The sequence below is a fragment of the Bacillus rossius genome, chromosome 5 (genome assembly GCF_032445375.1).
Source record: "Bacillus rossius redtenbacheri isolate Brsri chromosome 5, Brsri_v3, whole genome shotgun sequence".
NCBI classification, from domain to species: Eukaryota; Metazoa; Arthropoda; class Insecta; order Phasmatodea; family Bacillidae; genus Bacillus; species Bacillus rossius.
In genome coordinates, this window is record NC_086333.1 from 81,105,773 (window position 1) to 81,123,723 (window position 17,951).

At 36.3% G+C, this 17,951-nt stretch overlaps 2 protein-coding genes across 10 annotated transcripts in view; one reads left to right on the forward strand and one right to left on the reverse strand.

Annotated features, from left to right (window-relative positions):
- The first annotated feature begins 338 nt into the window (after positions 1-338).
- Positions 339-9,873, forward strand: LOC134532110 (chromatin modification-related protein MEAF6). The gene is made up of 2 exons (XM_063368427.1): positions 339-700; positions 8,827-9,873. Exons 1-2 carry the CDS (start codon positions 474-476, stop codon positions 9,170-9,172), a joined length of 573 nt encoding a protein of 190 aa, XP_063224497.1. The 5' UTR covers positions 339-473; the 3' UTR covers positions 9,173-9,873.
- Positions 9,864-17,951, reverse strand: part of LOC134532109 (uncharacterized) — a 120,630-nt gene continuing 112,542 nt past the window's right edge. For all 9 annotated transcript variants that reach the window (XM_063368419.1, XM_063368421.1, XM_063368418.1 and 6 more), the window contains 2 exons: positions 13,645-13,758; positions 9,864-13,099 (listed from right to left, as the gene is read on the reverse strand). In XM_063368419.1, coding sequence (XP_063224489.1) covers positions 13,011-13,099; positions 13,645-13,758 — 203 coding nt within the window. In that variant the 3' untranslated portion in view covers positions 9,864-13,010. The remainder of the gene's footprint in view (positions 13,100-13,644; positions 13,759-17,951) is intronic.

Genomic DNA, 17,951 nt, shown 5'->3' on the forward strand with positions numbered 1-17,951 from the left:
GGAGAGGGGCTGGGGATAGCTGGGAACTAGGGTACACAGAGGTGGGTATAAAGATCGGAAATATAACAAGTGGAAGCTCCAGAGGGAATAGAGGTGAACAGAACGATGGGGGTAGGCTTTCGTACACTTTCCTTGTGAGGACAACGTGGTAGTAGAATTGGCTGGAGGAAGGAATGCTGGTGGTGTAATATCCAAGGGACCTATGAGACAACTAAAAATTGGGAAAGGGGGTGAGAGAAAGTTGCAATTGAACATGCTTGTGACATTATGCTCCTTCTGTGTTTTTATCTATGGGCTGTTATCGAAACCTCAATTTCGATCGATCGATCGAAATTATTATTGTAATACTCTTTATTCTATGATTGTAATCGACTCACTTCAATGTTTATGTTATTAACAAGTTGTCCTGGAATCTAAATATTTCGTACTTGAACGTTGTGTGTTTGCGTTGTTTTTGAATGTAAATAAAAGCGATGTCGTCGAAGAACCAGCCACTGATAGACGTGCGCGGCGAACTAGCGGAGCTGGTGAAGCGCAAGGCGGAGATCGCGGAGACTCTTGCTAACCTCGAACGGCAGATCTACGCGTTCGAGGGCAGCTACCTGGAGGACACGCAGCTCTACGGCAATATCATCCGTGGCTGGGACCGCTACCTCGCCAGCAACAAGAGCACGAACAGCAAGGCGGACAAGCGCAACAGGTGAGGACGAGCTACATTCAATGCCGTTGAATGACGGTGACAAGTTTTGAAATATACCGTGTGTTTATCCGGATAGCCTATTGCTAATCAAATCCATTGGTCAGCATTTAAGTTATGCAATACATGCAGGTCACCTTTGCAGGTATGGCCATGACAACATTCAGTATGTAGATTTCTTTTTTTATTTGAGGTTTGAAAAATCGAACATAAAGTAATGGGGAGGTGTCCCGACATAGGACTCTGGCTGTACTAGGGACATAGTGGTGAATGCATTAAGGCTAAAACCTATTTGCATCCAAATACTAGCTAATCGAGCCACTAGAAGTGCATCGTAGTGGACGCTGTGTTCTTTGCGTTGCTTCTGATTTCTCACAAGGGATGTATTGGCATCTCTACACGCATCCATTACAATTGAAGTTTCTAGGGATGCACACTCGCATCTATTAATGCATCCCTACATTCATTGCCTTCGTAATCGTGTTTTATTTTTTGTACATAATATACGTACTTTAGATTTTTGGTATAAGATTGGTTTGAAATGTTATAAGCATAAGTGGTAACCAAATAGAGATAAATAAAAAACACTGATAGGCAAACTTTTATGCAGGTATTTAATTCTTATATTAAGTATTTTTCATATTTTGAGATTCATAAACAAATTTTTATTTTGATCATTAACATTTATAACATTCACTCTACATTTAACTTAATTTCTTTTTATTTGGCTGTTGTTATTTACGTTTTGCAGAATATTCGTAGATATCACGACTCAAAATAGCTGGTGCACAATAGTACAGCTGTCAACAGTTGGTGCTAGCAGTAAAAGTATTTGGATAGTACTAGCCAACCATTAGAAATGAATCCTTTAATTTATGGCTTCATTTGCTAAGGGATGTAGGCCTGTCGGCGCATTTCTGTGTTCGGAAACAGCTCTGGTCTCCGAAGGTGTGAGCAGTCGCGGAGTCACAGTGACATTTCAATGCGTTAAAAAAAAAAAAAAAATTCAGTGCCTGATTTGTAATACATTGTTAGGACTCTGGTATCCGTAGGTCTGAACAGTCACAAGTTACAGTGGTATTTCAATGCGATAAAAAAAAGTATTTAGTGCCTAATTCATAATACATTGTTAGGACTCTGGTCTCCGTAGGTCTGAGCAGTTGCGAAGGTCACAGTGGTATTTCAATGTGTTAAAAAAAAAAGTATTCAGTGCCTGATTCGTAATACATTGTTAGGACTCTGGTCTCTGTAGGTCTGAGCAGTTACGAAAGTCACAGTGGTATTTCAATGCGTTAAAAAAAAAGTATTTAGTGCCTGATTCGTAATACATTGTTAGGACTCTGGTATCCGTCGGTCAGAGCAGTCACAAGTTACAGTGGTATTTCAATGCGATAAAAAAAAAGAAAAAAGATTCAGTGCCTGATTCATAATACATTGTTAGGACTGTGGTCTCCGTAGGTATGAGCAGTTGCAAAACTCACAGTGGTAATTCAATGCGTTAAAAAAAAAGTATTTAGTGCCTGATTCGTAATACATTGTTAGGACTCTGGTATCCGTAGGTCTGAGCAGTCTCAAGTTACAGTGGTATTTCTATGCGTTAAAAAAAAGATTCAGTGCCTGATTCGTAAATTGTATGTTAGGATTCTGGTCTCCGTAGGTCTGAGCAGTTGCAAAAGTCACAGTGGTATTTCAATGTGTTAAAAAAAAAGTATTCAGTGCCTGATTTGTAATACATTGTTAGGACTCTGGTCTCCGTAGGTCTGAGCAGTTGTAAAAGTCACAGTGGTTTTTGAAAGTGTTAAAAAAAAGTATTCAGTGCCTGATTTGTAATACATTGTTAGGACTCTGGTCTCTGTAGGTCTGAGCAGTTGCGAAAATCACAGTGGTATTTCAATGCGTTAAAAAAAAAAAAAGATTCAGTGCCTGATTCGTAATACATTGTTAGAACTCTGGTCTCCGTAGGTCTGAGCAGTTGCGAAAGTCACAGTGGTATTTCAATGCGTTAAAAAAAAAAAAATTAAGTGCCTAATTCGTAATACATTGTTAGGACTGTGGTCTCCGTAGGTCTGAGCAGTTGCGAAAGTCACAGTGGTATTTCAATGTGTTAAAAAAAAAGCATTCAGTGCCTGATTTGTAATACATTGTTAGGACTCTGGTCTCCGTAGGTCTGAGCAGTTGTGAAAGTCACAGTGGTTTTTGAATGTGTTAAAAAAAGTATTCAGTGCCTGATTTGTAATACATTGTTAGGACTCTGGTCTCCGTAGGTCTGAGCAGTTGCTAAAGTCACAGTGGTATTTCAATGCGTTAAAAAAAAAAAGATTCAGTGCCTGATTCGTAATACATTGTTAGAACTCTGGTCTCGGTAGGTCTGAGCAGTTGTGAAAGTCACAGTGGTATTTCAATGCATTAAAAAAAAAAGTATTCATTGCCTGATTTGAAATACATTGTTAGGACTCTGATCTCCGTAGGTCTAAGCAGTTACGAAAGTCACAGTGGTATTTCAATGCGTTAAAAAAAAAAAGATTCAGTGCCTGATTCGTAATACATTGTTAGGACTCTGGTCTCCAAAGGTCTGAGCAGTTGTGAAAGTCACAGTGGTATTTCAATGTGTTAAAAAAAAAAAATATTCAGTGCCTGATTCGTAATACATTGTTAGGACTCTGGTCTCCGTAGGTCTGAGCAGTTACGAAAGTCACAGTGGTTTTTGAATGTGTTAAAAAAAAATAATTCAGTGCCTGATTTGAAATACATTGTTATGACTCTGGTCTCCGTAAGTCTGAGAAGTTGTGAAAGTCACAGTGGTAATTCAATGCGTTAAAAAAAGTATTTAGTGCCTGATTCGTAATACATTGTTAGGACTCTGGTATCCGTAGGTCTGAGCAGTCACAAGTTACAGTGGTATTTCAATGCGATAAAAAAAAGATTCAGTGCCTGATTCGTAAATTATATGTTAGGATTCTGGTCTCCATAGGTCTGAGCAGTTGCGAAAGTCACAGTGGTATTTCAATGTGTTAAAAAAAAGTATTCAGTGCCTGATTTGTAATACATTGTTAGGACTCTGGTCTCTGTAGGTCTGAGCAGTTACGAAAGTCACAGTGGTTTTTGAATGTGTTAAAAAAAAAGAATTCAGTGCCTGATTTGAAATACATTGTTAGGACTCTGGTCTCCGTAAGTCTGAGAAGTTGTGAAAGTCTCAGTGGTAATTCAATGCGTTAAAAAAAAGTATTTAGTGCCTGATTCGTAATACATTGTTAGGACTCTGGTATCCGTAGGTCTGAGCAGTCACAAGTTACAGTGGTATTTCAATGCGATAAAAAAAAGATTCAGTGTCTGATTCGTAAATTATATGTTAGGATTCTGGTCTCCGTAGGTCTGAGCAGTTACGAAAGTCACAGTGGTTTTTGAATGTGTTAAAAAAAAAGTATTCAGTGCCTGATTTGAAATACATTGTTAGGACTCTGGTCTCCGTAAGTCTGAGAAGTTGTGAAAGTCACAGTGGTAATTCAATGCGTTAAAAAAAAGTATTTAGTGCCTGATTCGTAATACATTGTTAGGACTCTGGTATCCGTAGGTCTGAGCAGTCACAAGTTACAGTGGTATTTCAATGCGATAAAAAAAAGATTCAGTGCCTGATTCGTAAATTATATGTTAGGATTCTGGTCTTCGTAGGTCTGAGCAGTTGCGAAAGTTACAGTGGTATTTCAGTGTGTTAAAAAATAAAGTATTCAGTGCCTGATTTGTAATACATTGTTAGGACTCTGGTCTCCGTAGGTCTGAGCAGTTGTGAAAGTCACAGTGGTTTTTGAATGTGTTAAAAAAAGTATTCAGTGCCTGATTTGTAATACATTGTTAGGACTCTGGTCTCCGTAGGTCTGAGCAGTTGCTAAAGTCACAGTGTAATTTCAATGCGTTAAAAAAAAAAGATTCAGTGCCTGATTCGTAATACATTGTTAGGACTCTGGTCTCGGTAGGTCTGAGCAGTTGCGAAAGTCACAGTGGTGTTTCAATGCGTTAAAAAAAAAAGTATTCATTGCCTGATTTGTAATGCATTGTTAGGACTCTGGTCTCCGTAGGTCTGAGCAGTTGCTAAAGTCACAGTGTAATTTCAATGCGTTAAAAAAAAAAGATTCAGTGCCTGATTCGTAATACATTGTTAGGACTCTGGTCTCGGTAGGTCTGACCAGTTGCGAAAGTCACAGTGGTATTTCAATGCGTTAAAAAAAAAAAAAGATTTAGTGCATGATAATTAATACATTCTTAGGTTTCTGGTCTCCGTAGGTCTGAGCAGTTGCGAAAGTCACAGTGGCAGACCTGCCAACTCTCGCGATTTTGGTGTGAGGCTCACGATTTTAAGGTCCATCTCACGCCCTCATTCCAAAATAGTGTTTCCTAACGATTTTTCGGGGCCCCAAGATTTTGTTTGTAAAAGTTACAAAACAAGTTTTACGAAAGCTTACAGCAACGAGTTTCCATCAATACTCGAGTCACGTAAATGAAGCAATTTTGCATTTTGTAGCGTGTGCCGTGCTGATTTTTGTATCTCGCTTAGTGGAAGAGGAGACATTGTGAAACATGTCGCTACAAAAAACACAACTAACACGCAAAGTGTATTGCTTCCAATAAAAAAATTAATTTTGCTGTGAACAGTGATAATAGTGATACACGAGCATAATATTATTTTACATCTTTTTTAGTTGCAGCCCTGCATGATCATGACACGACAGCGCTAAATTATGTTCAACTAAATTAAATTTGCAACCTATAATTTGTTGAAATAAATTTTGAAGCAGAGACCATGTAACATATGTACACTTATGTCACTTAAATTTAAAGATTCTCATTTGTTGTTTTTTATATCTAACCTGTATTTATGGGCCTGAAAATTTTTATCGAGGACCTCACGATTTTTTATATTTGAATGTTGGCAGGTCTGCAGTGGTATTTCAATGCGTTAAAAAAAAAGATTAATTGCCTGATTCGTAATACATTGTTAGGACTCTGGTCTCCGTAGGTCTGAGCAGTTGAGAAACTCACAGTGGTATTTCAATGTGTTAAAAAAAAAAAGTATTCAGTCCCTCATTTGTAATACATTGTTAGGACTCTGGTCTCCGTAGGTCTGAGCAGTTGCGAAAGTCAGTGGTATTTCAATGTGTTTAACAAAAAATTGTTTAGTGCCTGATTTGTAATACATTGTAGGACCAATGACAGACCTGCCAAGACAGCGTGACCTTAACAAAAATATCCTATAAGAAGTTACATTTTACAGGTGTATTTGTGTACAAAAGGTAAGTTTTAGTACATTGTTATGATCCTCGTGTCTCAGTAAGCTCCTAAATATTGGCTTGTCTTGTCAGTCGTAAGATTTACATTTTATTCAAGTTCTGTGAGTAGCATTTATACTTCTTCAAAAACCACCCTACGATTTATATAACATTCCTTACGACTTCATCTAGTTTGCCATTGTAGGCAGTGCTTTAATGTCTTGTCTAAACGGAGTCGTTTGAGATTATATATGAAATTATGAGAATTGAGCACTTATAGAAATAAATGGCCGGCAAGTGGGGGTATCCCAAGACATTTTCCGCTAGCAAATAATCTTGCGTGTGTTCTACTGGCAATCAAACCCTGATTTCTTTGGTGAAATGCAAGTCGTCTGAACACTTAACAGGGATACAAAAAGAATTCAGGAATAACATGATATAAAAGGTAACTTTATTTCAATTAATTTTTCAAATTCTGTAAAGACATGATTGGTACATGTAATACTAACAGTTTAGACAACTGGTCAAGGAATATGCCATGGTCTCCAGAGATCGTGACTTATTGCTGTTGTGCTGGGAATCTTTAAGGTTTCACAAGGGTATGAGAAATGAATAGAAATAAGCTGTGATTCCGTCTGAATATAATTACTCCATACTTTGGAAACGTATAACAGATATTAAAAAAAATATTAACATACAATATCAATTACGTACTTAAAAAAGCTCTCAGGTATATGTTAAAAACAAATATGGGCCGGCCCCGAATTAAATTATAAAAAGGTTTCATTAAAAAAATACATAAACCAATAAAAACAATACAAATATGTTTAAACCATCCCAGTATATATCCTTATAAAGTACAGAAATGATGTTTATCTGATGAACTTCGTCTGACGGCGTAATTTAAGAAAGTTCAGAAAGAGGTTAAAAGATACAGTAGCACCGGAGGTCGGGGCTTCGTTTCCCGGAGATCAATCGGGAACATAATGCCAGGGCGCCTGTGTGTTGTTGAGGAAGGGTGGTGAAAATGCCAAAATGGCGTCCGGCTCTCGGACCTTGTCTGGAACAGTCCGAATCAAAACTGATCAGAACTATTACACAGACAGTTAACAAACTGGGCAGAGAATGCCGGCAAAAGTTAAGGGGAGGTTGGGGAATTTCGCGGATCGTAACTCACCAGACAGGGAAGTTGGCTTGTATTTTCCGATGCGTCGCCAGTCCGGATCTGAAGCCCGCGAATACGCGGCTGGGCGCGGACGTTCCCACCATTTCAAAAAGAAATTATTTAAAAGAAAATAACTACTATGTTGATTACTGTGCAGATGGACTAAACTACTTAAAGAAATTTACAGGGATTGCATCCCTTGTCTAATTGACTACATCGTCGGTTGCGGCCGAATGGAAGTCTTGCAGTGCGTTGATCCGCCGATAATCACAAACAGTCCGTCTGGGATCGCGACACGAAGTGTCTCGCGAAGAACCGTGTCACGTAATTAAAAGTAAATGTTCAATCAAAAGTAGAGGGGGGAGACTGGGAAGTCCGGACCGAAAGGTTCCGAAGTTCCCCGAGTGGGACTTATGACTGACTTTGATGTCTCGAAGTTGGTAGCACTGGCCGACTTTAGCGCTACCTATTGAGGGGTGTCTGAAATAAAAAATCGACTCGCCCAAGACGTCTGCATTAACCTAGGGTTAATGGCGCAGTCTGGTGCTGCACTCTGGCGGCCTACAGGGGAAGGTACTGGGAGGTTAGTAAGTTTGTCACCAGATGTCGCAGTGGTCAGCTCCACGGGCTCGTGACACGAAAAGAAGTTGCTATGTCCGCCGCTAGATGATGTGTGTGGTCCATCTTTGCACACACATTTTTTATGCCAGTCGTCCTTGGAGTCGGTCAACGCTTGGCGAGGTTCACGACCGGTCAATACTCCGGGGCTAAATTCTAAGAACCGAGAGGGGAGGGGGGGGTGGGCAAAAACGCAACGATGCTGGGAACGAGCGTCCATGACATGACTTTCGAGGAGAGAACCTAAGACGAATGCGTGACGGGAAAGGCTAAGGTAAGCTCGTCTCTGAGAAATGGTAACTCGTCCAGAGCTGTTGTATGCAGTTTTAGTCGTGAAGTAATATTACAGGCCTGGGACGTGCCTGCAAGCGAGAGAAATGTCAAAAGGGCTGCCAACGAAGTCTTAGATTTGCAAATATCAGATAGGTCTCTGGGAAAGGTGCTTCAGTCTACTGGCACAAAGTTTAACTACGTAGAGTACACCAGCCTAACAAAGAGTAAATCACCCTATAGTAACCAAATTATAAAGCAAATAAAATTTCCAAAAATAATTTAAAATTATAATAAAAATTAAAAAAAAGGTGTCGAAAAACCAAATTTCCAGCCCACTGTAAAATTGGATTATTGTTAGGTTTCTATCCTACTTGTTTGCTGTCTGCAGTTTTTTGTTTTGTTAATGATGATAATCAAGAAAAGAATCTTGTTATCCATTTGATTGTGCCAATAAGGAATAATCTGCCAGAAAATAACGAAATCATGAAAAAAATTTTCTTCCTTAAGAAAGTATTGTAAGAAGTTAAATAGCTTGACAAGTAATACTTGGTAAATACTGTAAGCAATAAGTCAACATACCTGGCATTGGTCTACGACTTTGGGATAACAGCACAGGTCCACACTTTTTATTTCTGAAAGCTGAGAATCAGCATCAGGATGCCACTCATTCAGACAGGAGTAAAGAGGGTTACATTTTGTCTTGGTTTAAATAAAACTAGAAGTTGTTTCTTTATCAGCCATTCCTACCCTTGCCAACATGTCCTATTAGACGTGTGTTTGTCACACTGCCTGTGCATTATTTTTCCCGTCAGAAAGTTCAAGGGTTCGGAGCGGCTGTTCTCCAAGTCGTCCATCACGTCGATGGCGGCCGTGAGCGGGCTGGTGGACCCGGCACACGACAAGGACCGCAGCAGCGAGACCGAGTCCCAGACGGGCAACAGCGGCAGCGAGGACAACGCGGCGGGCAAGGAGTCGGGCAAGAACACCACGACGGCGCACCTCAGCCCTGGCGCCTCCACCAACGGGGCCGTCACCAACGGCACGGCCCTGCTCGAGCGTCCCGGCACGCCCACCAAGGACATGGCGAAGGACGGCAAGGTCCTGAACCGCTCCGGCGGGCCCAAGAAGAACTCCAGCAAGAAGGCACGCCACCGCTAGCTGCTTCGGCTGGGAGACGCGGAACGCAGGAGTGCGTTCTGCAAGTGCGAAGCAAAATGAGTTCATGCTCAGCTTTCCCCTCGCAAGAAAGTGTTTGTGGTTCCAGACGAGGATTCATCTACATCATGATGTTTAAATAAGCATTTTGTACTAAATCAAATTTGATTATTTATACGTGAGCAAACACAGTATGACTGTATGGGAAATCTTTCATATTATACTTTAAAATTAATGTGCTCTCACCTAATTATTATCTGTGGAGTTGAAATTGAGCAAAAATATAATTAGAGAAATATTTCTTGATTCTCTATGATGTTACATCTTGCAAATGAATGTGTAGTGCATCATGTAATGTGTGAAAGCTGTTGAATTGTTTAGAGTTGACTGTCACTCAAGATTAGTAACCCAAATTGTGGTACTGTGCATTGGAGTTACCAAGACTTTGCTCATTTATGTACATGATGAATTATGGTGTAACTGTACCCATAATGATAATTGTCATCTGTAATTGTTGCTTTGACTATTTTTATGTTACCTTGACTTGTCTACATTAGTGTGTTCATTTTTGTTATGATTGCTAAAGTAAAGTGTTACATTTTTTCCATCAAGGTTAGCACAGGCATATTTAACAAATAAGAATCATAATTTTATTTAAAAATTATTTTGGAAGTTACAATTAAAATGCATTCACTTAAAAAAAAGTCCTTTATGTAAAAATGTATAGTTTTAGTACATCAATAATCACATAACATTGCATATCAAAAACAATGCTCTTACAGAGTCAAATGCATACATGCTGGCACATGAAAATGTAAAATTATTACATTAAATATTCTACAAGTCTGGTGAAGATATCTGAGGCAGCAGTTTTAGAATGCAGTGTCTTGGGTTGGGCGATTCCTCAAAAACTTTTATTCATATTTGAAACTTACTAAAAAAAATTAAATGTTGCTTTTTATCAAAATACATAAATTTTACGCATCCACCAAAATAATTGTACACTGTGTCGTTCTCTTGATTCTTCAAAGAGCACACACATTTAGTCAAACACTATGATCTACTTCTGAAAATTTAAGAAGTGGACACAAAAAACATTTTGCCAAACCAATGAAGTGGTGTTTTTCGCTCCCTCTGATTACTTCAGTATTTTATGTACTTTTTTTTTTTAAAGGTTCATGGATTTCAACCCCAGTGTTATTGCTGCAAATAAAATTAGAATAAAATACAATTTTACAGCACTTTTAAACATTGATCCTCATCTTTAGGCAGTAAAGTGACAGTAGTTGTGATATTTTTTTCTTGCAAGTGTGATGAAATACCAGATGCCAACATTACTTCATACGTGAGGCAACATTTGAGCTCACTTGTACATTTTATAAATATATTTTTTTTTGTCTTTTATGAAAATGTAAAATAAAGAGTTCTAAGTTCCAAAATTCAAAGAAAAAAAAAAGTATTTATTAAAATAATGTTGGTCTCAAACAAACAAAAACAGCAGGACTCAGTTATGTTCAAATACTCAACGAAAAGTGCTACAGCACAATGAATTACAAAACATAGGCAATAGCCACAATAAAACAATACTGATATAACACAGTCGTCTTGACTCCTTCCACAACATACAACTTCTATTAGTCACAATATTTTAAAAAAATCTATGAAAACCTAAATATACTGTGACTTGACAGGAAATGATATCACAAACACAACTCAAGCATCCCCCTTACATTAAGATTTAGTTTTAGTATACTGTAAAACATACACTACTACAATACATTGTAAATGCACCAATAAAAATTGACAATAATACATCAGTAAAAGAGCACAAAATATAAGTCTGGACGTGACTTGGTTTGATCATATCAACAGTTTCTGGTAATCAACTTTACGGCTCCTAATATTAGACCTGTGCAAATATCAGATATTTGTTTGAATACAAATACTGAATTTGAATGGTAATAATGAGAATCCCACAAAATATATATATTTTTTTACATCATGAAACAAATATATAGGGAAATAAAACAAATAATACTAAAATGAAATGTTGGTTATATTAAGGCAACTACAATAACTACATGTAAATATTGTTCAAATATTAAAAATTTTACAGAAAAATATTGTGTTTTTACTTTTTAATTATGCAGCTAACCTAACTTAACATAACCTACCAACATTTCATTTCAGTTCCTATTCACCTTATTTTCAATAACTACATTTTGATCAAAAACAATTTTTTGTATCAAAAAATAATGTTAAATCCTATCCATCTCACGAAAACCATGGTTTTTGTTTTTTAGTTTTTTATGCAGTGTTCTCAAATTTGTGATTAAATGAGCTTATATTTACATATTTAAAGTCTAGTTATTCATGTTTTTTCATTGTTAATGGTACCCAGGCAAATTGTATTATAGTTCAGCAATATTATAAACATCATTTTCGCTAATTTCATTTAATATCCAAGTGTTATTTTCTCTTTGTTTGCTTTTGAGTCACAGAGTCTTGTTTTGTAATAAATACATACAGCAAGTAAGCTGCTACTGTATCACATGGCATTAGATGTCACAATTATTGTGACTATCAATTTATACCCCGTTGAAACTATAGTGTTTAATTATTTTAATGGCCATCACATTGGAATGTCCATATTTGGTGGTCGTTTATTGTTGTTGAGGTAAATTTTTTTTTCCTATTATTGATGTGTGTGATCAAATGAATACACATGATACTTTGTTTTAAATGCCACAAACATGCCATGTTTATAATCAGTAGCACAATTTTCTGTTACTGTTTAGCTGGACAGAGCGAAATTTTTTTTGAATATTTGCTGCATGTTTAAAACATGACATATTGTTTACAATTTTAAAATCCCATTAGAATATTATAAAAAAAAAAAAAAAAAAAAAAAAACGGTATTTATATCACACAACTGACTACCTCAACAGTGAGCGTTAGAACTCATTAGGTATGCTATGTAAAATATTCCTAAACAAATATTTGTATTTTCAAGTGTTAGCATTCGAGTTTAAATCAAATAATTAATTATTCGTATTCAAATATTTGCACAGGCCTACCTAATATATAAAAAGAAAACTTGCATACTAAATGTTCAGTCTTTTACAATCATTTATATATTCCTACCTGAATCTACGAAAAATTCTCCTATAAGATATCACACAAGTTTATATAGTTAACTAGTAAACTTTGGCACTAAAAATATTTTTATTAAAAATAAAAAAAAAACCTAACTTTGCTATCTTTGTTTTCCTCTTAAAATTCTTGAATCACTACCTTCTTCTCAGGTATTCCAGCCATCTTAAAAAACATCACAAGTGTATTTCTCACCTTAAAAGCTTGCGTGCATATTTGGTGATGACAAAATGTTCCAACGTACTCAACATTTAAGAGTTAAACTAAAAAGTGCGTGCTTGCGGGAACTTCATTTCACCACGTGAGCACACGTGTGAATAACAGCTAGTCTAGAATGTAAGTTAAACAGAACAGTGTACATTAAACCTGCTACAAGGCTTGTGCGACAAACAGTTTCATTACAATGTGGGATATGACTTCTCAATTAATTTTTAATACATTACATCTTTCCATTAAATGTTCAAAGTGGCTAAGGATGTATGGTACTATTTCTAGTGCAAATGTTATTTTTCAAAGAATAAACTCCGTGGGATAAAATAGTTACACTCGCACAACTCTATTCATCTCGGCTGTTAAAAATGTAGTTAGTGCATTGAAGGATAACGCCTGCTCATTAAAACAGCAAAAAGCGGTGTTAGATCCTGGCGCTGAGCCGTAGCACGGGTCGTGAGCGGGAGCAGCAGCGCGCTCAGTCGATGCCGTGTCCCTGGCCGGCGTAGTCGCTCTCGCGCTCGCCCTCGCTGTGCTCCGTGCCGTGCCGACACGCCCAGTCGCCCGCTGCGGACACACGGGCGGGTGCGACGGCTCAATCTCCAGTCGTCTCGTGAGCCGACCAGATTTCATGGTTTTATTTCCATGGTAATTCCAATTAAAACATTAGATTTCAGTGTAATATACATATATTTTTTTTTATGAACTCTGTTCATTAAAAGAAATAGCATGGTACTGAACAAACAACATACTTTAAAATGTTCCATGATACTTCTCCAAAACAGTGTCATTTCGACTGATACATAAAGCATTTTTTTTTCAATATAACTATTGTAATTAAGGATGTCTTAACTTTTCGGAACAAATAAAATAAATCTCTCGAGTATTTATGTGTTTGAAAAATGTTCTACAGTCTTAATGTAAAAATGAATAATTAATAACTGTTGTAAGATTAAAAAAGTAAACTTTTTCCAAGTCTTGTTTTATTAAATTGTGGTACAAACATCAGGCTAAAAAAAATTACTTTTATTAAATTAAATATTTAAAAGATTAGGTATGTCATAAATCTGGTAGTGCGAAACAGGAGTTCTGTTCGCGATGGTTTTACTTACAGCGGCACTCCGAAGAGCAATACACCCTCACGACCGTCCACTTCTCGGAAACACACATCTCGCACTTCATGAAAGTCCCTGGGCTCTGCTCCATTTTTTCACATCCGAAACAGCCTAGAACAAAGTTTCCACCCTGGAAAAGAACTATTGGTACCTGTGCATGTACAGAATACAGAAAACTACATACCCTTTAAAGAAAGAAAATTCTCATTTAGAAACATCTACTAACAAAAAATTTTTATTCAAACACACTCCTCTAAAACTGTTCTGTTTTACTGAAGTAAGGATTTGAACGGAGCAGTACCTAACCAATCCACAAGATATTTTAGTTTAAGTAAGATCACGAATGCAAGTTACACTAATAATTGTGTGGTACATTACATGAGTAAGGATGAATTGTTATCAAACCAGGACTAGTTCTACAGTTGTCTGGACGTTGAGATTCGTCAGTGTATTGCAATGCACGAATGGTGGCGTCAGGTCGAAAACACTTGATGTCACCATCTTCCATTTTTAGTAACTATCGTAGATGTCTACCAACACCGGCACTTATCCATGGTCGTGGTGTTTTTGGCCAGAAAAATCGAGTGCGCAGAGTGCCGAAGATATCCAGCAATTCGACAGCCAAGACGGTTGTCAGGACGCTGGCGCGGGGATGCGGGGGTTTTCCTGTCCTGCCTTCAGCTACTCAAGCAGGGCACCAATCAGCTTAGCAGCGACAGAACTATCCTCCAGCAGTTAGAGGACCTCCGATAAGTATATATACTCCCTGAAAGTTTTTTTCCCACTCAAGGTAAAACCAATTACTAAAAGCAGTTACCTATTGTTTACCTGAACCATCTTTGTTAATCATCAAAAAATATGCAAAATGACGTAAAAATTTTATTTATTAAATATTTCCAAAGCACAGGACAATATACAGATTTGAATAAGTTATATTCTGGTTTCAGGACTTCCATTCTCGGCTACCATCTTTACCACAGAATGAAAACTCAGAATATATATTTTTTTTCAGTCTCAGCTTACAACATATTAGTTACCAAATTTTTCCATAGCCACATAGCTGTGTGAATATCAGATTTTTTAAATTTGAATAAGAATATCAAACTCAAATATAAGACAATACTAATTTACTACTAATTTCAACATTTTTTTTTATAATTTTTATGTCATGTTTCAAATAGTGATGGGTCGAATTTCAATTTTTTTTGAATCCAAATCTCGAATCCAAATACTAATGAGTGCTTCAAATCTGAATCTACGTTTCAAGAGTCAAAAATGAAATAATATAAACGGAATAAAATTTTTTTAACAGATATAAAATTCTTTTGCATTGCTTGTTTGTTTCTGAGAGTGTTAGCTACATTTTAAATTCCCAATGATTTTACAGTAATTTAATTGTCGCTAACCTACATCAACCAACCAATTTTACAATCCAACCATTTAATAAAATAGAAAACTACTGGAAGTATCACAATTTCACAATGCCATCTTGCAGAATGATTCAAAAACATGTCAGGAAAATAACAAACGTTTTGGGTTTCAGAAACCATATGTACGAATATACATAAGATCATCTTCATAACTGTGTAGAATTCAACCAAAAAATTAAAATAACTTTACTGTTGATTCATTAAAACATGTGGTAGGTACTAAATGAAACAGGACACCAACTCTATCTTTTGGCATAAACAGGGCAGAACCTACAGAATGTGTACATTTCTAAACGTAAGTAAATGAAAACATAGAGGCGGGGCTAAACGTTATGTTAAACACATTGTAACATATTTGAACACACCATTAACAATTATTTCTTTGCTTAACCTATAAGATTTTCAAATCGTTAAGTGTAAACCAACGAGAAGATAGGTTATCATCATATTATTATTGAATTTATAGCTGATGTTTACCGGGAAACAACTTTTTCTCCATCTGAAAAATTAAATTTTATGTGTCACATTAAGTAATGAAAGAAATATATGTAAAACCAGGCATAAATATAAAAAGCATTGCAGCATTTCCTGTAAACAAAACCATCCTTTTTTTACCCACTAAATAACCAAAGATATGAAGATACAAGATGTACAAAACGATGAACACAGCACAAAGAGCAACTTGTGTTTGTGGCGTTCATTACAAAAATCAATGGGCAGTGTACTAAAACAAATTTTTTTTGAGTTATATCAAAATACTTTTTATTGAAATTTGTTTCCTGTGTTAAAGATCTATGAACTTCCGCATGGCGTCAATCAACTCGCATGAACCGCTGGATTCCGTGCCAAATAGAGACCTGTGAGTACTCGAATTTCGAGTTCGAGTCGAGTTTTTAATTAGTGCTCGGACTCGGCACGGCTGTTCACGACTCACGAGTCGAGTTCGAGTTTAATGATTTCTTTTCAGACTTTTTTGGTTAGGCCTAAGTATAAAAATATTTAAAATTACGTGTTAACTAACCGTGTTTGCGCATGTAAATAAAAGAAACCCATTGTATCTTTCAGTTCAACGTATGATTTTAAATTCCCGCTCAAAACACCAATGTAAACAATGTAAAAATATTTCACATTAACATTAAAAGCGTATACTACCTTACAATACGACCATTCTTTTCCAGTTATCAGGAAAATTAAATTTTACATAATAGTTACTGTGTTTGCGCAGGGGTTCTTTAATATAAATGTACATTATGATTAATTTTTATCACTTTCAAGAATCGTTAACAAGTATCAAACTTCAACAAACACAGTATAACGCCCCATTCGTCCTCCATGGATCACACACTTTAGTGCACGAGACGATCTAAACAATCAATTGCTATCTCGCCCCTCTTCAAGACAATTGTTTTTAGCTGCGCCATCTTTTGGTTATTTATAGAGTACGTTTTAAAAGTTTCAATTACCGCAGATACAAACGTCAAATAATAATTATATTTTATCTTATCTACAAAATATAAAATCCAATATAATGTTAATTATGCAGGATATTTTTTTTGAACTGTTTGGTGTCACAACATGGCCGACACGCTTTAATTGTTTTGCCATGAAGGTCGGAATGTTGCCTGGCACAGCCATGCTCGCGACGTGCGCTACTAGTGCGGAACTGGTTATCTATAGATGAGAGGTTTGTTTACTTTTGACTTGGCACGAGGCAAACAATATTGTTGATTGAATATTTTAATCGGGATGGATGGCCAAATAGATAAAAAGAAACACAAGCAGTTTACTTTGAAGGAAAATGTGGAAATTTTAAAAGAAGTTGACAAAGGCAGAAAAAATGCAGATGTGGTAGGTCATTTGGATTGGTGCCCACTACACTGTCAACAATAAAAGATCGCGAAAAAATTATTAAACTGTATGAACAGTCATCTTTATCTGCTGGTCGCCTAGAAGATGACGAGGGAATTCTATCCCAATAAATGTTCTGCAAAATAGTTTTAACCATTTGCCATTTTGTGTTCGACAGATATAAATTTTGTATATGTAGGCCTAGAATTTAGGCTAATGTATTAAGTTCAGTAATTTTTTTTTTAAATTCTTGTTTTACAAATATTTGCTTCCAAGCTAATGTAACATTTTATCCCCTACTACTCTATTTTCAAAAATTCAAAAGTACTACACTTTAAAGGTAACTTTCAGAATAAAGTACTTTCATTACTAAGTAGGTATAAAAGTTAAGGGTTTATTGATGTACTTTATAACAAAATTCTACTGTATCTACACGCCGAGAAAACCTTGCTCCAGAGCACATTGAACCGCTGGTGTTTCGCCATGAAAGACTTTTACAAAATGTTGATTATGATCATTCCTATAGTAAAATGTTGATGTCTTTTTTTAATTTTAAATAATGAGTTATGTTCAGGCTTAGGCATTATATTAAAATATATACAGTATAACTATTCTTAAAAAAAAAAAAAGTTGATATTTATTGTATGGCTACAAAAATTTCCTGGAACAGTGGAAATCCTTAATATACCCTGCAGCTAAGTGACTGGTAAGAATTTTGACAAATACTTTTGCACTTATGCTATGGTTTTGAATAAAATTTTGCTCGGTGTCGGTGATTAAAACATTCCTTTATACTTTTTTTGTTAACAAGTAAATTTTATTAATACTCTGCATTTTCAAAAGAAACAAAATTATTAAAGACCATGAAAATATTTGCATCAATGAGAATCCTCACACCAAAGATTTGTATAGGGCCTTGATATTTGCTGGTCTTTAAACATGAATGTTATATATAAATAATGGAGATCTATGTATTTTACTACTTAACTCGAATTTAACTCGAACTCGAAACATTTCTTGAATACT